Source organism: Callorhinchus milii, unplaced genomic scaffold (assembly GCF_018977255.1).
Source record: "Callorhinchus milii isolate IMCB2004 unplaced genomic scaffold, IMCB_Cmil_1.0 Scaffold16, whole genome shotgun sequence".
In the NCBI taxonomy this organism is placed as follows: domain Eukaryota; kingdom Metazoa; phylum Chordata; class Chondrichthyes; order Chimaeriformes; family Callorhinchidae; genus Callorhinchus; species Callorhinchus milii.
Window position 1 is genome coordinate 9,438,922 of NW_024704757.1, and position 23,005 is coordinate 9,461,926.

At 44.4% G+C, this 23,005-nt stretch overlaps 1 protein-coding gene across 1 annotated transcript in view; it reads right to left on the reverse strand.

Moving 5' to 3' along the window:
- Window positions 1-23,005, reverse strand: part of abca3b (ATP-binding cassette, sub-family A (ABC1), member 3b) — a 63,746-nt gene that overhangs the window by 13,603 nt on the left and 27,138 nt on the right. Inside the window, 10 exon segments of the mRNA XM_007893811.2 lie at window positions 1,464-1,653; window positions 2,301-2,399; window positions 5,800-5,950; window positions 6,873-7,083; window positions 8,566-8,721; window positions 13,644-13,798; window positions 14,939-15,068; window positions 15,624-15,770; window positions 18,220-18,401; window positions 21,055-21,228. Coding sequence (XP_007892002.1) covers window positions 1,464-1,653; window positions 2,301-2,399; window positions 5,800-5,950; window positions 6,873-7,083; window positions 8,566-8,721; window positions 13,644-13,798; window positions 14,939-15,068; window positions 15,624-15,770; window positions 18,220-18,401; window positions 21,055-21,228 — 1,595 coding nt within the window.

Sequence of the window (23,005 nt, forward strand, 5' to 3'; positions counted from 1 at the left end):
TGCCAGGAAGTGGCGATAGAGTAGCAGTAAAATAGCATTTTCCATTCAGTGCATTTCTGAGGATTTATTTCACTCCGAAACCATTTTGTCTTAAAATCTAAGATTAAGATTCTTAAATTCAGTTTCAGTTTAGAAGGCGGCTCTTTTTAAAATCCAGATTCAATTCCCTTGAGTCCCGGGCAGGGCAAAACCTCAGGCAAGTTTCCTAACTCCACGTGCCTGTTTACTTAGCAATAAATAGGAACCTGGTTGTCAATCTATTGGGGGATCGCTTTCTGGGGTTAATATTCCCGCAATTAAAAAAAATTATAATTTAGTCACTCAATCCACGACTGTTTGTGGGACCAACAACAACAACAAAATTACATTTGTATAGCAACTTTCACGTCGGGCGGATGTCCCAAGGCACTGGACAGTCAGAGTTTCGGACCCGAGCTGGGGGTCAGGATTGGGGAGTGTGGAGGGCGGGGGGGGGCGGGCGGAAGCAGGATGATCGAAAGCGCGGTCGAAGAGGAAGGTCTTGAGATGGGTCTTGAAGGAGGCAAGAGAGAGGGCGAGGCGGAGGGACTGTGGGATGGAGTTCCAGAGAGTGGGGGCAGAGTGGCAGAAGGCCTGCCCGCCAATGGTTGCATGGTGAGGTGGGAGAGGTGAAACAGGCCGGAAGCCACTGAGCGGAGGGAGCGGGCAGGATGGTAGGGGATTAGGAGGTCGCAGATGTAGGGGGGAGCAAGACCATGGAGGGCTTTGAAGGTGAGGACCAGGATCTTGAACTCTGAGTGATGGGAGCCAGTGGGGCGAGGATGGGGGTGATAGGGTCACGGAGCCTGGTGCGGCAGAGGACACGGGCTGCAGAGTTCTGGATGATCTGCAACCTATGGAAGGAGGAGTTGGGGAGGTCGACAAGTAAGGGGTTTGCATAGTTCTATCCTCGATGTAATGAAAGCATGTATGAGGGTTTCGGCAATCTGCGGTGTGAGACGGTGGAGGAGCCGGGCAATGTTGCAGAGGTTGTAGGATAGAAAGGATAGTTGAGGGTCAAACAAGATGCCAAGGTTCCGCACTGGCTTAGTAAGTTGGGAGTGTGCAACCATGAATGGTGATGCTGTCAGCGTCTGAGGTGAGGAGGCGCTGACAGGAGCCAAGCAGGAGAGCCTCGGTCTTGTTGACGTTCAACTGAAGAAAGTTAGCTCTCAGCCAGGACTTGATGTCTGACAGACATTCTGTCAGGACAGCAGTGGTCCTGGAGTCAAGGGTGGAGGCAGAGAGGTACAGTTGGGTGTCATTCGCATACATGTGGAAATTGACCCCATGTCTGCGGATGACCCTGTTTCACCCACAATATAAACAAAATTACAATTCATTCTGTGAAGTGCTTTGGGACGTCTCTACGACATGATGAAACGATTATTGATTATTCTACTCCCTCAAGGGAAAGGAGGAAAGTGAGCAGTCTGCGAGCGTACCCCAGTGTTGAGTTTGACGACGCTGAAGTACTCAGCGATGAGTTTGCTGTTGTCCGCCCCGTCGATCAGGCCGTTCAGACTGGTCTTGTCGTCTGAGGTCCAGTCATTGGAGCGACGCTCGTGTTGGTACTGGAGCGGGGGCAGCTGCACAGCCTGGATATCGATGCTGGAGTCGGACAGCTTCCCCACCCTGTGAGCAGCCGAGTCAGGCACAGAGTTACACACGCACACACACACTCTGAACAGCTTCAACGACAACTTGTATTTATACAGCGCCCTTCGCACGGGGTAGCAGCCCAGAGCCCTCACGCTACATGCGATAAGCTTTTCCTTTTTTAAAAAAAAGATTCATCAGTGAAACCAAGGCCAATACCAAACGCAGAGGCCCCTGTGAGTGTGGCTAAGACAGGCAGGGTTGAAAACTTGGAAGAGAAACATCTGCTGAGATGGATCGAGGCCAGACTTCAAGTGATCCGAAAGCTGTAACCTCCCTCCCCCATGGGCAATGGACACAATGCTGATTATACAGAGTGTTCACAAAGTCCTGTTAATCTCTCCTCCCCCACCCCACGTTTTTCTCTTACAGCGAATTTTTATTTTCTGTTGCGGATGAGTCTAGTGTGACAATGGCTGACACTTCCTTGTCGCTCACTCCACCCACGTTACGAAGGATCTGCCATGAAAATGATGGCACTCACTCACTCACCCACCCACTCACCTCCCTCCAAATGGTTACCATCTCTTCCCCTCCACCCGGTAGGTTTCCTTCACACCCCAGAGCCGTTAACATGCTATAATATTCTACGGTTCGGGGAAATCCACTCGCCCCTCACTGACCTCAGGAAGACCTCCTCCATGGTAGTGACAGAGGCTCCGTAACTGGCAATTCCTAGTTCTCTCTGCCTCTCTTCGATCTCGGCAAACAGGGCTTCAAATCTGAGGACAGTAAACAGCACAGACCTGATGTCAGTTTGGAGCAATAGCCCGGCCCCTTTGAATCTTCTAATGTATGAAATATTGCTGTGATTCAAGCCTGATGCAAAGACAAGGAAGTTGTCTAGTTCGATCACCGTGGTATTATTGGACTGTTCTAATGGGCAGTTACTCCATGATACAAGTAATGTAGAGTACACGGCTCATTCACCAGTACACTCCAGCAAAGGGAGAATACACAGCTCCCTCCCCGAATAATTATCTACTTCTCTCTTAAAAGTTGTTATCGAATCGGCTTCCACCACCCTTTCAGGCAATGCATCCCAGATCCAAACAACTCGTTGTATGAGAAAATCGCCTTTGCACCCTCTCCAATGCCTTGACATCCTTCCTAAAGTGTGGTGTCCAGAACTGAACAATGATGCAAAGTACTCATTCAGGAAGCCACCATGCCCTCCGCCGCCGTAAGAAGATTTCCTCTTTGGTCCTGAATTGGACCCACCCTACCTTTGACTAATCTTTTATTCTTTATATAATTTTAAAATACCTTAGGGTTCCCTTTTAATGTTACCGCTAATCTTTTCTCATACAATCTTTTTGCTCCCCTTACTTCCTTTTTCAGTTCTGCTCTGTACTTTCTATATTCTATTTGATTATCTTCTGTATTTTGGACATTTATCATAAACCTCCTTTTTCTGTTTTACTTTAATCCAATTTCTTTAATCATCCAGGGAGATTTGGATGCCCTACCTTTCCATTTTGTGGGAATGTATTTGTTCTGTCCCCAAACTATCTCCTCCTTGAAGGCCTCCCATTGCTCATGAGCTGTTTTACTTGTAACTTATTTCTCATCTCTGGTGCTACATCCTGATTCCCTTCTCCCCTCAAAATTAGTTTAAACCCTTCTCCACACCTCCAGTTAACCTCCCCGTGAGGAAATTGGTCCCAGCCCTGTTCAGATGTAACCCATCCTGTACAGGTCCCACCTGCACCAGAACTGGTTCCAATGTTCCAGGAACCTGAAGCCCTCCTTTCTGCACAATTTCTCCAGCTATGCAGTCATGAGTTTGATCCTGCTGTTTTGATAATCAGTTGCTCGAGGCACAGGGAGTAATCCAGAGATCATAACCTTTGAGGTCTTACTCTTCAGCTTTTTCCCTATTTTCGGATACTCTCCCTGTAGGATCTCAGCACTTTTTTCCCTATGTCATGGATCCCAACATGGACCACGACTTCTGGATATTCCCCTTCCTCCTGTAGAACGTTTTGCACCCATTCCATGATGTCTTCAACCCTGGCACCAGGAAGGAAACATGCCATGCGAGAGTCACGTCTTTGGTGACAGAAACGGCAACTGCATTGGTGATATTTAGAATGTCAAAATGTCAGGGAGATGATAAATATAAAGCAGCTCCCTGGGACGTTGTTGGAATCAGTGGTGCCGGGGGCTGGACACGTCCATTATTGATCTTTAATTCATGCCAAAGCCTCAGTAAAGATAGTTATTAACCAGGAGGAGATCAGTGTACTTTACTGTGCAGTTTTAATTCAACTCCAGAATAAAGGCAGGATTAGGAACTCTTCCCAGCGAGTTTCCCTTTACCATCAGTGTTCAGGGCTTCATAAGGAGACCATATTGATTTTTACGTCAATCACAGCTCTGCATTAATGTTAAGTTCACCTTTTCCCAGGTACAAGACTGCATTCAGTTTTGCCCACGACACAAACTTTCCTGTGTGCTTTGACTGGCATTAGCTTCCCAGAGCATTTCAGCAATGAATGTACGATTATGATTCAATGTGAATTTTGTCTAAACACAGTCTCAATATTAAACAGAGGAGATGATTCTGACATTAAATCACAGGGGTTACATATCAATGAAGGAGTCGGGAGCTTTTGTTAACACTGGATGATCAAAGAGACACAACCGCCTGCGGACGACCAGAGGACAACTGTGTGAGCACAGACATAGCTCCTTGTAACACTCGTTCAGCCACCCGCATCACATATGCAGCCCATCAACGTACAGACAGCTCTCCCGGACACCAAACTTTCAAAGGAGGGAATGAGAGACAGTCAGCGTAAGTCAGTCAGCACACAGACAGCAGCCTCACAGAGGGACTGAATCGTCTTCAGTCGATACACCCCTTGTCCTTTCAGAATCCAAAATGAATAGAATCGCATCGTAAATTGCTGCTGTATAGACAGATAATGAGTTGGACGGATTGCGGCTTGTTAACTCTGAAACACCGATAGGTTATCGGAGAATAGATGAGACGTGTGTCCAGATTTACTTTCTGAGCAATAAGCAGGCAGGAAATTAAAGGGCAGTGAGCGCTTGCGGAGTGAAGCTTTGTCTCTGACCATCTGTACAGGTGGGTGGACGAGAGGCACAAGCTGCTAAGTGAGCTGCGTCCGGCAAGGTGACAAATTAGCAGCTTCTGATCTCTGCATCGCAGCAAATTCACAGCCGCCTCCAAGGCGTCGATTCAATCATTCCAGTCTCTGGCACTCGTACTCCTCTGGAACAACACTTGCTCAACACTTCCGTTTGCCCCCAGTTAAAATCGTTTATTTCGTTGTGAGTCAGCCTGGCTCAGCTGGTAGCGCTCTCGCCTCTGAGTCAGAACATTGTGGGCTCAAGCACCCCCCACCCCCCCCCCCCCCCACCCCCCACATCGGGACGTTGAACTCACAGGCTCGGCTGGGGGAGCACTGCATTGTCGGATGAGATGTTTAACCGAGGTCCTGTCTGCCTGTTCAGGTGAACGTTACAGATTCCATGGGGGCCATTCGAAAAGATGAGGAGTTTCCTCTGCTGTAGTGGCCGACAATCCTCCAGATAAAGTCAGTGGTTCACTTCAGGGCTGTTTGTGGGACTTTGCTGTGTGCAAGTTGGCTGCTGCGTTTGCATAGAAAATAAACTGTCACTACACTTCACAGTAAATCCTGTGAAGCGCTTTGAGACATTGAGACAGAATTGCTTCTAATTCTAATGTCCTGATATGGCGCTAAATTAAATGCAAGGTTTATTATTATAATAAATAATAGGATTTGTAACTGAGACTGGCCCTAGGACAAGTGGCAGCTGTCTGAACCTTAGGGTTCCTGGGGAGGTAATTATTCACCAGCCCCAGACTTCTGGCATATTTAGAAGCTGCAGGAAGCTATTTCTTGGCAGGCAGAACATTGATTGTCGCGAAGCTCAGCCCTGGGTTTGTTCAACACTGGATCCAGCATAGAGCCGTGGAAATGCATGATATGAAAGAAAGAACTTGCATTTTATAGGGTCTTATATGTCCTTTCACAGTAATTCCTTTGTAGTGACTGGTTCAGTTGGCATATTTATTAAAGACCCCTGGGAACACATGTGTGCACAGTGGCGGGCAGTCATGTTCCATACCTGTTGGTGCTTTCCTTTGGGAGGATGTATGAGATCTCAGCGCCAATGTTGCTCTCCAGAACCGCGTTGGGCACGAAGCTAGTCACGAGTTTAGTGATGCCATCGACTTCGCACAGAGGCTCCTTCGCAATCACCATATGGTACCCAGCCCCTGAGACAGAAGGAAACCATCAAACATCACCAAGTCACTACAACAATAACCCTAGCATTCGATATTGTGTCAGTTACATCAAAGTGTCTTGAATTGCTTCACTAGGAATTGCTGGTTAATTATCATGACTGTGCATTTACAGGCAAACAATCTACACACAAAGCACTTGGAAATGAATGACCAATTTATCTGGGTGGTGAGGAGGGATGTGTCTGTGTGATTTTCCCCTCTAACCGAGGGGTGCTGAGATAGACTATCATCTCAAATTCAGAAACTCAGCACAGATTGGGATGGAGATTGGTCAGTGTGCCCAGGCAACCGAAGCTGAGCTGGTGGAAGGAATCTTTTTACTTTAAAAAATAACAGTGACAATAATGATGCCTCCAGTTCCATAGGGGGTTCCCAATGAGGACGTCTCAAAGAGCTTCATAGGATTTACAGTGACTGTGTATTTTATAGACGAACAACAATGTTTCACAAATCATCATGACTTGAACAACAATTTTATTTGGGGGATTCTTTCGAGTTGTGCCATGGCAACTTTAATGTGCGCCTGAATCAGTTCAGACAGGAACTCGGTTTAACATCTCAACCAAAGGACCGCACCTACAACTACACAGTGCTTTCCTCAGCACCACCTTGCTCTCTAGTGAGCCTAGACTACGTGAGTTTAAAGTCCCGACGTGAGGCTTGAACCCACACCTTCTGACGAAGAGAGCGAGTCCTACCAACTACAGTAGAACCTCACTGATCTGGTCACTCAAGTGACTGGGCAAAAGTGACCTACTTAGGTGACCCGATAAACTGAAATCGCAACCGGTGCCCACTCCACCCACAGTAGCAGCGTTGAGGAAACAGCGCGAGAAGCCCGAGGGCTAGTGCACTAATGATACACAATGGTCCAGTGATGTGGAATACGTACCATACTTATTTTTCAGAAAAAGTGAAGATCCACAGCACTGAAGCTCCCCTTTGGCCATGATGGCGATGCGATCGCCCAAGACATCCGCTTCATCCATGTAGTGAGTTGTTAACAAGATGGTGCGGGAGACTTTCTGATGCTGCAGAAGGTCCCACATGGCCCTGCGGGCGACTGGGTCCATGCCCGAGGTCGGTTCATCCAACATGACAACCTGCGAGGCGGATAAAGAGATAACAGTCGAACCTCACTGTAACGAACCCTGCTTATAACAAACACCGGTGAGGTTTGGCAATCCGGGAAGTCAGGAGGGAGGTTGCACCTCTTTGACAACCAATCCCTCATGTAACAATCATTTCTGCCCAAGTGAGGCTCGATGCACATAAGTTCAGCTTTGATGTCGCCTAAGACAGAAGCCTCAGGTTTGATATAATAAGGGAGTCAGTTAAACCCTGCATTCTACCCAGTCAGACCAGACCCCCAACCCCACCACCCCGCTCCCCCCAGTCAGATATCATCGAGTTTGAGTCGATCAGAGGTTTGAAACATTTCCTGCTCGTTCGGAGTTCTAGATACAAGTTGAGCAATAATGGACTGAGCTTCAAAAATGCAACGGGACTGAACTGATTGGGGAGTGTGGTTCTGACCACAATGGAGCTGTGCTGAAGAGGAAAGCTGTACAATGGCGGTACACAGACCGAGCAGTACATTGCAGGTGGAAGCTGAACTGATTGTCCAGCTGTATGAGATAGAAGGTACAATAAGATACATTTAACTGATGGTTCTATGGCTTCAATACATAATTGTACAAAGAGATTTTTGGTAGGAAAAAAAAAGTTAATTCCAAGTAATACCTGTGTGACTGTAGGAAGTCTGGGTGTGTAATTTTCTCATTTTGAATCGAATGAAATCCACACAATTTAAAGATGTTACAAAGGGACCTTGAAAATCAAATGTGATTTTCCTTTAGACAGGTAAATTACTGATTATTAGACTGAAATGGGAAAGTGAAATTACTCTGAAAATAGACACCGTCAGCAATTGCTGCAAAGTGCGTTTAGAAATTCAGTGTGAAGCCTTTTACGAGACATGACGACCGCAAGCCCTTCATCAGATGTGGCAGATTAATAAGAACGTTTTTAACAAAAAGAGAAATGGAGAACAGGCTTGGAACTTGGAATAAACATTACATGGTGTTGAAATATACTGACTATCACCTCAGAGTGCCTTGGTATATTTCAAACAGCAATCGAATGTTCCAGAAGGTTTGATAGTTAAATAGTTAAATGTAGCTTCTAATTACATTTCGTATTTTCCTGGGAAGATGTTCACTCCTCTGAGATAATGAGCGATCGGCTCCCTGAGCTCAGACGTAAGAACAATAGACCACAGAAAGAAAAGCTGCAGCCTCAGACACCTGCCTATCCCAATAGTGGGGTGAGCAAGGTGGGGACGTGAAGCAGGCTGGAGCAACTGGCTGCCGCATTTCGTCCACAAATACAGTCAATGCACCTTACAGTCTACTCTGTGAAGCGCTTTGAGACGTCTAGAAGATGTGAAAAGCGCTATATCAAATGCAAGGATTATTATTATAAAGTGCACTGGCTGTGAATCTGCAGGAAAACGTGGCAGCCAACTGACTCCCAATAAAATCCCACGAAGAGAGTGAGGAATGTATATGTCCATCGTCCTTTACCTTTGAATCACCGATGAGAGCAATTCCAACCGAGACTTTCCGTTTCATGCCTCCTGACAGAGTGCTGGTCTGGGAATGACGTTTATCTTCGAGGTTCAGGATTGACAAAATCCGGTTGATTTCCTCAGGGATTTCCTTTGACTGGTGACCTTTGAGCTGTGTGAGAGGCACAGATGAGTAAAAATGTGAAGGCAGCATTTTCAAATGCTGGATTGACATTAGATATTTGCATCAGCTACGTTCCATCAGCAACAATGAGGTGAAAGACCAATCGATCTAGAGGAATGTTGACCAGGACACTGGGAAGAACTCCCTACTCTGTTCCAGCAGTCATTGGACCTTTTAATATCCACCAGATGGGACCTCAGTTTAATATCTCATCCGAAAGACGGAATCTCCATTAATGCAGTGCTCACCCCTCAGTTCTGCACTGCAATGTCAGCCTCAACAATAAAAGTTTTGAATTGTGTTGGAGATCTTTAATGGCCACCTAAATAGGTGGATTGATACCTTGGTTCAAATTCTCTGAAGAAGCAAAGATGGAGCCTGGACTATGAACCTTCCAACTCAACTAGCAGAGCCAAGCAGACATCTCCCGTGGATGAGTTGGCACCAGCTGATGCTCCTTCTATACTATAATATGACTCTATGACTTTCCTCAGGAAATGGGAGTGGGCTAACAGCCTGTGGACTTGTGTGACTTTCAGCATTAATGCTCCTTTGTTGAAGTTACACGGGTGGTTAATCTGCTCTGAAACAGACATCCTCCCGACGTGAAAGACGCTATACAAATGAAATCTTGTTGTTGTTGAAACACCCTTCTCTTTTCCTTCTCCTCCTCAAGCTCATAGAGAACATGATATTCTTAATCATCCTGCATTTGGCATAATGCCTTACACTTTGGGAGGACGTCTCAAAAGGAGTCACAGGATATACTGTAAAGTGTGGTGAGCTAAATAAACTCATGGCAACTCTAAAGCAAGATATAGTTAACTATCTCAGTTTCGGAGTAAATGTAATAATTAGATGGCTATTTTCGATCATTGTTGAGGCAGCAGTGTATTTGCTTCCCCTTCACATTTCACCAAGACTGTTCTGAGTTTCATATCCATTTGTACTGCAGCACTAAGATCACATCAGTGGATGGCCAGAATAAGTGTCAAACTCTTGTTTAAAGGGCCAGCAGAGTCTTAGCCTACAATTTTGTAGAAAGTGCTTGACTGTTACTCATTATACACCTTTCCTGCTGCTCCTCTGCTCAGCTCAACAGGACTGAAACAAAGTGCTTATGTTTCAGGCCATCACCAATAATCATACCTGTAAGTAATGATTCACTGGAGCCTTTCAATTTAAGTAAATAATGGACAAAAAAAATCCTAGAGAAGAGAGCAATGAGACCTTAGGAAGCAGTGAGTATTATACAATGAAATTGGTGGCAGAAAACAAGAAAAGATAACGCAATAATACAGCTCCAAGTTATGGCTGGTCAGCGAGGTTGAGAGTTAAGAGAGGAGGAGAGGTCGGAGAGATGGACAAGTCAGAGAGATTGAGAGGCTGTGTGCAGAGGTAGAATTTTTCCAAATAATGGAAACTTCACCTGCATTAAACATTCTCCTGCAAACTAATATTGCGGTGGGGAAGCTAAGGGTCTATTCCTTCAGGGCAGGTTGGAGAACAGAACAGAGGGAGCAGTTAGGAGAATTTTATTTACACACACACACACGCAGAGACGTGTGGTTATTAGGTCATGGAATCCTCTACTAAAATGGTGGTTAAGCAGAATACCTTTTAAAAGAGAACTAGAGAAACATCAATTATAAAAGGGTGTGGGGAAGAGGTAGGGGCGTGGAACCATGCATAGCCTTGAGCAGAGAGTCCAGTAGCGTGAAGAGGGAACTGAGTGAGGTGGGACAGAGTGAGAATTCTGTTAAGGAATTCGGTGAGAGTGGGAGTTTGGTGCAGAGGGGGAAAGAGATGCAGAATTATAAATATATTTATATTAAAATATGTCTGGGAATACGGCAGGGCAGCTGAGACTGGTTGCATGCACAACAAGTGCCAAGTGGGAACTCCAGGATGCTTTGTGTGCCTTGGCAGACACGTGTGTAGGAAGTGCCTTCGGCTGCTCAAGCTTAGAGTTTCTGAGCTCGAGGAGAAGCTGGTGTCACTACGTAGCACACAGGAGGCTGAAGAGTTCATGGATCAAACGTTTCAGAAGATGGTTACCCCACAAGGGTTCAGAAGTAGAGTGAGTGGGTGACCACCCAGCATGGTAGGAAGTGGGGATGGGCTGTGCAAAAATCCTGAGAATGTGGCACTCACAAACCGGTTCTCTGCACTGAATACCAGTCAGGGTGATGACACCTCTGGAGAAGGGAGTCAAAAGCAAATGGATGCTTAAACCAGATGGTAGAATCTTAAAGGGGTGAAGGAACAGAGAGACCTCTGGGTTCATATAAGTAAATCTTTGATGGTGGCAGGACAGGTAGATAAAGCTTTTAAGAAAGCATACGGAATACTAGGCTTTATAAATACGGCATAGAATACAAAAGTCAGGAAGTTATGATTAACCTTTATAAAACACTATTTAGGCCTCAGCTGGCGTACTGTGTTCAGTTCTGGGCACCACATGTTAGGAAGGATGTCAAGGCATTGGAGAGGGTGCAAAGGAGATTTACGAGGATGATATCAAAAATGAGGGACTTCAGTTATCAGGAGAGGTTAGAGAAGCCAGGATTAGGATTCTAGAAGCACAAAACACTCACTATCTGAAACTGTCAAGCCCACACACTAATACCTGTAGAAAGCAAGTGGGTTACTACCAGAGTTATTGTAACTTGCCCGTCTGTGTCTGCCACCAGTTGGAGAGCAACACAAGCAAATACACTCAAATACCCAATGCTGTAGATAAACTGTTAGATTCCCCTGCAGCCTCTTCAAACTGTCCAGGTAACGTGCTATTGCATTGTTCACAACATTTCCTTTCAATGGAAGAAGCACAAGGTGGTGGATTAAAATCTCGGCCCTGTGATTTCCTGACACAGGAAACTCAGAGCAACATTAGGCAGTGAGGAAAAGGATGGAGCTCTGTCTGCCTGCCAAATAAAATGAACCTAGCAACCATTCCTCCTTTATGCACCAAATGTAACCATACAGTCTGACGGTGCACAGGCTGTAAGTAATTTACATCTGACATCGTTTGACGAGCGTGGATTTCTCAAAATAACAACCCGGAGAGAAAGGGACTGAATGATTTTAGCTGCACAGATGGGAGCTATATTTCAACCCACAGTAAAGACATTCATCAAATCTTCTAAAAGGACAACGTGAACCAGAGGACAAATCAATTGCTTACAGCTCAAGTAGGGAAAGTGTGGCGTAAGCGACCTGCACGATATCCGTGGGCCTTTGTGATAAATGTTTGCCATTAAACTGAGAGGAATAATTCTAAGCACTGTGCGTTATTTTGTTACTGCATATAAGGAACAGAGAATGAGATTCCATTATATTGATCACAGTTAGTTCTGCTTCACTTCAAAATGCAAGCAGAAATTTAATGCCTTTGAAACACATCGCACCTCGTTCAATTGTCTAATATTTCGTACACTATCTCAAACTAGCTTTGTTCAGTTGTTCATTGCGTGTTGCATACAGTCTCTGATATCTCTAAAAGCATCTTCAGGGGTAACAGCTAATGTGTCAGTCTTGCTAAGTGTGTTTAATTAAACAGCTGTGAGTTTTAATGCAAGGCTACCTGGGGAGCTAAATGACTATTTCACATGAAAATAATTCACCTGGAATCAAATCCCAAACCAACCACTCCTGTGGCTTTCACCATGGAAATCTTTAAATAAAAATATGCCTCACTGCCTATGGATGCTTGGGGACTTATACTGCATCCAGGAGCTGTCATTCTTAGGAGGAATAAGGGAAATTGCTGCCAAAGTGAACAAGGGAATATAGGGACATCTGGCCAGTCCCAAAACATAAAACATTTTTTAACAACTCACCCTCTCTCTCACAACCCCCCAAGTGAATTCTTCACCAAATAGGAAGCTAATTCTCTCTTGAAGTTGTTGATACGGTATAATCCTCCTCCCTGACTAGTTGATTTCACACATTCATATTCTGGTGTAGCAATTAAATCTGAACTGAAAGTTTATCTTCCCTCATGTGAACCTGAGTCTGCGATCCTCATTAAAGATTTTCTGATTGTGCCCCATATAGAGGAGTCAAAACAGACGGACTGTTTCAGGTCAATGCAATGTGCCTGTCAAAGTTTCTTCGGGAAGTCCAATACAGCACTTAATAATAATAATGCTACTTGCATTTGATATAGTGCCTTATCGTGTCTTTGAGACATCTCAAAGCGCTTCATGGAATATACTGTAAAATGAATTGACTTGTGTATTTTGTGGGTGAACCGCGGCAGCCAATTGCGCACAGCAGTGTCCCACAAACAGTCGTGGATTGAGTGACCTAATTTATTTTTAAGGGATTATTACCCCCGGAAAAGCGATCCACCAATCGACTATTTACTGATAGGTGAACAGAGGTGTGTGGATCAAGGAAACTTGCCCAACTTTTCACCCTGCCGGGAATCAAATCTGGGTCCTCTCGTTTGCAAGCAGACCACTAAGCTGCAGGACTCCATTTGCTAATGTGTGGTGTGAAGCTTCCATTTCACAACCTCAAAGGGCTGAGCTTTAGTTAAGATGGGTGGATAAAATCTCATTCTTCCAAGTTCTCCTCCACTGCTCTCAGTGACTCACGCTGACACACAGAGAACATTGTCCCTGGCAATCTTCCAGCGCCTCATCAAATGACCATGTGATGGTGCCTACACAGTGAATGTCAGCAGGCTATTCAACTGCACCAGGGGAGGCTGATCCAACCTGCAATCCCAATTGAAAGTGATCACAAAAGGCAGATGAAGAGAAAGAAACCAGAGATGGAGGATAAATACGATAACAACCAAATTTCCCTGCCCGGCTCATCCGGTTGAACAAATGCTGTTACATGGAAATAAAAGAGAGGAGGCTATGTGTCTGTGCCTCCATCCCTCACTGGTAACTTACATGGGCATAAAACGACAAGTGTTCCTCTACAGTCAGGAGGTCAAAGAGGACTTCGTGCTGGGGACACAATCCTAGATTCCTTCGGATCAGTGGCATATCATTGCAGATGTTGTACCCGCTTATGTACGCTTGCCCACTTGTAGGAGGGTACATGCCTGGCAAAAAGGAGTAAATGGTACTTTAGAGAGAGAGTGAAAAAGAGAGAGAGAGAAAGAGAAAGAAGAGTGAGAGAGGAGAGTGAGAGAGAAGAGAGAGAGAAAGACACACACACACAAAAGAATAGGAGAACAGAAGAAATGACAGATGAAAGAAAGACTTTCCAACCTTCCTGGCGGTGGCATTCCTATGTCCCAAACTAACTATGTACTGTATCCCATAACGTTTTTTCCTGAAAGAAAACTATCTAATCTGTGTTTGAAGGAATCAATAAGAACACAACGCAGAGACTAACACAGAACCAAAGAGATAGAATCAAACACAGAGACCTGATATTCACACAAATTTCATGCCCACAATGGGTTCAGATGATGTAACTCTTTACTATTTTCTCATTTGAAGTTCACCTCAGAATAATAAAATCCGCTCTCTTCTATATTTGCCTTTAGCCTTCGATATTCTTGGTCTCACACCATCTCCTGATCTTGGTTCCTCTATTGTTGATGTTGTTTTCAAGAAACTTCTTTGCTCTCCCGACCACCCCAAAGAAACTACCAGTGTTCAACACTCAATTATGGCAAGCAATTAATTCACCACCTACCCATCACTGCAGCCGGTACTTCTGAATGCTGTCTTTCTGGAATTCATTAGATGGATGTACTGTACTGTTTAGTCCCCTCAGCTATGCTTAATTGCAGGGTTAGGTCTAATCTGCCAGTTACTGCCCTGGTCAAAAAGGTTGTTCAGGATTCAGAGCTTCAATTATTATTGAACACCATCTAATTTCTGGCCACCACCCTACAATCAGTACTCTACCCTTTAATTCAAAATGGCAAGCCTATCCCTGTGATGTGTGCAGCAGAGAAAAGGGGCAGCTGCGCTTGAGCAACAGAGGGCAAGGGAAATATTCTTTCAGCATATTCGAGACTGTGCCACTTTGGGTTTGTTTTTGTTTAAGGAATGGAGGCTGAATGCATGTATGCATGTCCATTCTGATTCTACTGAATGCTTTACCATCGACACACTGCACTTAATGTAAGAAATTAACTTCGCCTTTAACAATCTTTGCGAGACAGCAACGGGAGACTAACTGTGTACAATCCAAATCGGCTTACTCTTTGCTGGAACAGCAGAGTTACCTGTTAGCATGAATAGGGTGGTTGTCTTTCCTGCTCCGTTGTGGCCCAATAACACTGTGATCTGCCCCTCGTACATGTTCAGCGTTAAATCTGACACCACTAACTTCTTCTGGTTCCCAGCTTTAAACACCTGCAACAGAACACATCCAAATATAATAATAATCCTTGCATTTGATATAACGCTTTATCATGTCTTCGAGACGTCTCAAAGCGCTTCACAGAATATGCTGTAAAGTTAATTGACTGTATATTTTGTGGGCGAAACTTGGAAGCCAATTGCACACAGCAGCATCCCGCGAACAGTTGTGGATTGAAGTGACCAATTCATTACTATTATTTTTTCTTGAAGGAATTATTACCCCCGGAAAAGCGATCCACCAATCGACTAACAACTGGGCTCCTACTTACTGCTATCTAAATAGTGGATGGAGTAAGGAAACTTGCCCAACATTTTGCCCTGCCGAGGCGAGTGCTCTAAACACTGAGCTACAGGATTCCAGTATGGCTTTGGACATATTGCAGTCCTGGAGTCCCAAATATTACATACTTTTTGTGCAAACCTTACAAGAATGATGACTGTTCAAACTTTCTTTTTGGGGAGAACCACAAAGTGTTTACCTTTAATTTCTGTTTGCATTCAGGAAAAATGACACACTAATCACTGTACAAGTGAGTGACTCCTTACCTTACTCAGGTGTTTGATCTTGATGCCGGGAAAAAGACCCACTGGCTCGTCCTCCATGAACTCAGTCTTTAGGGCTTTCTCAGGATCATCATCTTCCTCTTCATCATCAATCATGACCTGTCTCACCTTTCCTAACCAGAATGAGGGCTGGAGAATATTACAAACAGCAGAGGTTAAGGCAGTGTGATCCACTTTAATACATAAAACTATCTAGTGTTATATAGGCTGTACAGCATGGAAACGGGCTATTCGGCTCAACTTGTCTATTCTGCTGTTGACACTCCACACGAGCCTCCACCCCTCTGAATGTGGAAGAGCCAGGGTGGCAGCTCATATGCAGACAGGACTCTCTGGGCGAGCAGTGGAAGGCTGTATGTTGTGACCCCTCGTTGATAATCATATTAATAATAATCCTTGCATTTGATATAGCGCCTTATCACTTCACTGAAGCATCTCAAAGTGCTTCACAGGATATACTGTAAGTGAATTGACTGTGTATTTTGTGGGCGAAATATAAAAAGGACCAGTTCGAGGTATTACACTGAGCCTGTTCTTGCATTGCCAGTGCATGTGGAAAGGACTGTGGAGTCGTTAGCAGCCTCGGATCTGTTTGTTCAAACAGCAGACATCTGAAATAACTCGATGAACCTAACTTAACCGACCCTCACAATGATACACAGAACGGCTAAACTTCACACACAGAATGTCACTGTGCATTTTCAACTCACATCAATTGTACAACAGTAAAAGGCAAGAGGAGTATTTTATTTTTAAAAGTACAACAGCCAGACCCAGAGGAAAATAGTCTATAGAAAAAAAAACATGGTATTTGCTGGACGTGAGAAATCCTCGTCTGTCTGCACTACCTGGAATCAGTGTGGTATTAGGCTGTACATAACTGGGAGAAGCCATGTGTGGGGCAGAGCAACTCCCCTAATATTAAACAGATAAGTTTTGGGAGCTGATCTGGTAGGTGATCTGAGTCCAGAAGTGCTGGGAATCCCCACCCACTCACCAGGAATGTTATTGGCACAAAACCTAATCAAACTCCAACTGAATAAATACATCCAATCATAAACACAAAGGCCAGATATGAAAAGAAAGAAATAACGTCCTCCCCCACCCACCCCTGCATGCACACAGACACTACAGTCACTACACTATAAAGTATATTCCTGTGAAGTGCTTTGAGATATCGTCCCAGTGTGAAAGGTGCTATACAAGGATTATTATTGTAATTATTCTCTTATTAGCCCCACTTTCACTGAGAATGCAGTATTGCACAGGAATTTGAAGCTCAACCTATAGAGGGCACTGTTAGCATTCATACCATAATTTTATTGTGTATTTTTCAAACAAATTTGAAAACATTTGCAATGACATATGTCATTCCAGGCGGAAACTATTAAAGATGATTGGCTTGGTGTATGTTCACTATCTCGACACTCATCTAAAGACCACGAAAAACCAGCCAGGGGCCGAGAGCAACACTAGCCGACTGGAAAATTGTCTACTCAAGATGAAATGTGTTACATTCACATGGCGACGGATTGATGCTCACTGCAGATTAGATTGAGACGGCAGCATGAGGACATTAGCATCACTCAGGCTTGCGTTGAACTCCAAAATCAAAACCTTTTCTAACAAATGGAGGGTCTTTTGTGGGAAGCAGCAAAAAACAGACCTTATTTTACCAGACAGCAGGAAAACCAAATAACCCAAGCAGCGGGATTCAAGCATTCCGGGATAAATGCCCTCAAAGGGTCACGATTAAAGAGCGTTGCATGTGAAGCTGCTGAATACAATGTTTATTCCACCACAGCTTTAATCAGCAGCAATGAAAAAAAGCATGGAGTCTCCTGTATGAGTGGAGTGTGAGGAACGGTCCTATTCACCAACTTCATTGCACTATTCTATTTACACATCTGTGCAGTTCAGAACCAAATGTGATCTTGTCCTATCTGCCTTTGCAATCTTCTCCAATTCTTCCTCCTTCCCACTCTTCTTGAGCGTAAGAGAAGCTCTCACTAAAGACCGCCCTTCATACTCGAGCTGGGCAGTGATTGCTTGTCCAGCTGTTTCACCCGTGGAATTGGTGTGATCATCACCAAGCTTGATCTTGTTAAAGACAGCTCATTCAATGACTCCCAAATAGCCCATTCAGAGATTTCTCTTCCCCCACCACTCCAACCCCAAAAAGCTCAAGCTTTCAGCGAAACTGACAGGCTCAACTCTTGGGACATCCTTCCGACATGAACGGTGCTATATAAATGCTGCTGTTGTTGTTCACACTGGATTCAAATTGTTTTTTCAATCTCAGCTAAATCTGAAAAGAAGTAACTCAGTAATACTGATACTTAGTTGACTTCAGTGGGCTTGATTTTTGGTGTTAAACAGCGAGTCTGAAGGCTGTGCTGCAGAAAGCGATGCCTGACACTGTATTTAAAGTTTTAAGAGATACAGTACAAATGTGGAGACAGTGACAAGAGGAGCTGAAACAACCAAAAGCAAAGAAACTGGATAAGGCGGGTAAAACAACCAAAGTTATACTACTCCCTCATCAAGGATCAGTCCTTACAATGAAAAGGGATCTTACCAATATGAAAAAGTACCAAGCCTGAGGCACTCCGTACTCTCCAGGGAAGACAGCCTCTACATACCAGGTCACCAGCCCATACAGGAACGAGTCAAAGAGCAGCATCACCAGCACGTGAGCCATGGTGAAGGTATCGTCCACAGTAAATGGCTGATTGATGTTTCTCCACTGAATACCAGTACCTTCAAATGAACAGAAAACTATTAACAGCCAAACTCTGCCAAGCCATGTGACACAATGTCAATGACTTTCATGCATAACCAAATGTGCTTTATCAGTCCATTCACAGACAGTCAGAATATAAAATCTGCCCTACCAGAATGAATTATAGTTGTTCATAAAATGCACTAGCACAACCTTAAATGCAAGGTGTGGATCAGAGCACGAATTGCTTTCCTATATCAGTTATGATGGTGCGTGCAATCTTCAGCCACAACCATCACAAATACATTAGGTTGAATACACTCTGGGGTCCCCAAGCCTTGGCTCCTGCCAACTTGAGCCTAATAATACCCGGAATTAGATGAGTAGAGTATGTCCCTCCAGGGAGAAAGTTAGCAATCCATTCCACACACAGGGAAATATCCATGAACCTGTGGAACTTTTCATCCCGTTTGAACACTCTTAAATATAGTGATGGCTGAAGGTGATGTTAGAACAAAGGATGCTTTACCGAATATCTATTCCTCCTGCACCTGACCTGGGAACGTTGGATGGAGCAGTGTAGAAGGAGCTTTCCTTCATTTCTGCCCCATCCAGCCAGGTCAGGTACAGCATGGGTTAGTGGAGTAAACTGTACTCTATCTATTCCATGCTATAACAGGCTGAAAAGTAGTTACTGTGCAGAAAAAATAGTTTGCTCCCCAAAGTAAGACTCCTGACAGCTTGTTCAACACTACTACCCATCAAAAACTAAATTCAGAGCGAAACAGCGTAAAAACTGGGCAAAGAGAAAGCACTACAAACGGGAAGAATAAAAAGACTGAGAGGGAAAACAAGGCTTGAAATGCTGAGTGAAAGAAAAGGAAAAGCTCAGATTAATTCATGTACCTGATATCACTCCAGAATGTAAGAAATCGGCCACTTGTCTGTATTGTGTGATTTCTGCCCAATTAACTCACGTTGTGGGTGATAATTGGCAGAAATGGATGTGATTCCCACTGATTGGGACTCAGGGTTGTACTCTACAGTCAGAACGTGTTAACAGCAGTGTTTGACAGTCAGATTGTGTTGCCAGAAGCCAACAATCAATTCCTTACAATCCAAGTGGATCTCATGGTGTTTATGAAGTAGATCCCATATTTTTTATGTCTAGCAGGCAGCCTGAGGTTTATGTGGATTTCTCCCCCACGCCTACTCAAAGCAGCACGCTGCAGACACACAGTGAAGAGGCAGACATGAGGAGCCCTGGGCTAGCAGGAACCTTCGCAAATTCAAAAATATTTTTATAATCTTATGTTGTTCCCCCACAAGGTCAAAATACTGCAAAAGACACACTGTTTGATCTCAATCCCAATCTCAGTTTCTGGCACTGGTGGACCTGTTGCAGCCCAATTTGCTGGCTGGGATCTCAGCACATCACAGTATCACAAGATGGATGAAGAAAAGCCCTTTGGCCCATTCGATATCAACCTTGCAGAACACCCACCCTACCGTCCTCCCATCATAGCATCAAGCTGCTTTTTAAAATGAGTCTGGTCTCTTGCCTGGCAAGCTGTTGCAGTTGTTGATTACCCTCTGAGTAAATAGCCCATATTGTTCTTTATGTAGGTTTCTCTTTCTTCTCTGAATCTATCCTCACCTGAGAGGCCGCCATTTAAACAATTACTGACAAAATAAAAAATAGCAGAGCTGTGTGAAGTTGTCTCCACAGCTTCCTGGTTGAGAAAAAGCAATTTGTTCCTGACCCGTTCAAACGTGAACAATGTCCATTAATAATAAATGAACTCTTTTCACTGCGGGCTCTTTCAGAATCCACACGCATCTCTGAAGACTTAATTTCCCAAATTCAATCAGTGTTGCAGCCAAATTATGAAATAATGAAGAAAATATTTAATAGAAGCTCTAACATTGATTTCTGGTTGCTTCCTGCTCTTCAATAAGCTGGTCGAAGCTCTGCAATTCAAAATCACCATAATATCCCTTTAATACACAGTCCCATTATCCAATTGGTCCCCCGAGAGCTAAATATGGATGTGCTCGTGACTAACACAGATCCATTTCCTTAATACAATTCGGGCAAACTTTACGGAAAGCCACAGGATGCAATAATATCCTGCACCAACACTCGCAAGAGTTCAGCTATTTTCAACTTCCCAGTTTTGTGTAACTACTTAGTAAGGGGTTAAAAGCATTCTGGAAGTGTCTGGTCCTCTGATTTGCCATCCCTCCATGTGAGGAAGGGTTTCCCCCTCATCCCCACCCCTTCTCCTTCACCTCAGTCTGCTGGAGTTCTGTTCCACAGCACTGGGCACCCTCTGATACCTGACCAAGTGACCATGATTCATCTGTGATCCTCGTCATTTGCTCAACCTACCTGCTGGAGTCTCTGGATAGTGATCAGAAGCAGTATAATGATAATAAAAATATTAATAACTATAATAATCGCAACAATAATGTGGGAGTCAGATACACGTCCAGCCAAAGCAAAGATGTTGGCGAGGATTTGTTCCACCTGTGGCTAAAGTGCATTATGATTCACTCACCAATGAGGAGCTCGTGTGTTCTGGGGTTTAGGTAAAGCAGGGCGAGGAGTGGGGTGGGGGGGCGGGGGGGGGAAAGAGGCGGGCATCTGTAATGCGGTTATTAATGCTCCGTCCTGTTGCTGGCTCTTACCTTTGCCCTCAAACATCCCAATGAGTTGCGTCCCCATCGCCATGCCGATGTTTGAAATCAAGCACACCGCCACTTTCTGGGCGTGAGTCATCAGTGTGTATCGCGGCACAATGAAGTAATAGGGGACGTAGGAGAAGAAGTACAGGATTCCACCCACAGCAGCTGCCACGTTGGCTGAAATTCGGGGAGAAACAAAGAGATATACAAATAGCTCATGTGCTGGAAATGTACTGATAGGTACATTTATTATTAATAAAAACAATAATAATCCTTGCATTTGACAGAATTTTTCGTCAGAAATTCTTGCTGCTGAAAGTATCTGTCACATCAAGAGTCTTGGTATAAATCGTTCACATCATGGTATAAATCATTGGTGAGACCATGCTTAAGAGTACTGTGTACAATTATGGTCGCCGCAGTACAAAAAGGATATTGGAGAAATCGAGAAGATAGACGGCGGCAATCAAAATGATTGAGGGAATGGAGGGATTGGACTATGAGGTGCGACTAAGTAAATTGGGCAGGTTCAAGCTGGAAACGAGAAGATTGAGAGGCGACATGACTGCTGTCTGTAAGATTCTAAAGGAGCAAGACAATATAGATCATGACAGACTGTTTCAACTTGTTCAAAATAGTAGAACCAGAGGACACGGCCTGCGATTAAAGGGGGGTAAATTCAGAACAAATCTACGCAGACTATTTCAGTGAACAAATAGTGAATCTATGGAACAGGCTCTCTCGGGAGACGGTTGAAGCAGGAAGTGTTGATTCTTTCAAACACAGATAGTTTTCTTTTTACAAAATAACATTACGGGATATAGTGCATAGTTTGGGACATATGTGCATGTGACCGCCAGGAAGGTGAACTAGATGGACCTTGGCCTTTCTCCGTCTAGCGTTTCTTATGTTCTGTTGTTAAGAGGATGTCTCGAAGTGCTTCACAGAATTCGCTGTGAAGTGTGGTAACTGTGTATTTTTTCGCGAAATTCCACTTAACCATGGATGACGTCAGTACCAGCGGTCCAGGTACAGAAACCATGTGTACTGTTGCCGTCTCCATGCATTACCCACATATTATCGCATCCTCCCTACCCGCCCCCCACCTCGGGTGCCAAGCCACTAATGTTAAGCGTCTTGACATGTCCTCCCAACGTGAATGGCGTTGCTTTAAATGTAAATTTGTATTTCAAATTCGATTTGCACGAAGTGGAATGGATCAGACACTGGAAGCTGGGAGTTCTACCCAAACTGTATACAAATAATTTTTACATTCAACTCAATTGTATGCCGTCTGCAAATGGTGGGAGAATGTCATTTCTCAAACGATTAGCGATAACAGACTTTTTATTTTGTAATAAAGATGGATGGGGGGGGGGGGGGGAGGAGGAAGAGAGAGAGAGAGAAAATCAGATACAAGCCCAGACAATGGATTTACCCACAGCAAGCATTTTACTTCTCGTTCTAATTTTCCAACTGCACAGCAAACCCGAGTGATGCATTCAGGAAAGGAGTCTGTGTTCGGAACGCCTGTCTTCAGACCAGCAGCAAAGTACTTATTATCCTGACTCTTAAAGTCAAGAGTCCACAGCAATGGAATGGCTCCAGGATGCACCAAGCTCCTCCTTTACTTTACAGCAGTCACCAGAGAGACTGGATTCAGTTGACGCCAATGGGGTCAGAGGGTCAAAGTGATCCAAGGTTAACTTTTGTTTCTACATCTTGCATGATAGAAAGCAAGAAAGCTCTCTGTAAGGAAGGCATCAGTCACTATAGCTAGTAATTGTGGGGGCTGTTATCACATCCACGTCAATGTGTTTGGACCAGGTATCCATCCACCAGTGAATGTGCTTTGCTTTAGGGTGACTTCCAGATGACATTGGAATTCATGTGGTGACATAATGATGAGCAGACATTTCAGTTGCAGTGAGGTGATGAATAAATAAATGTACAA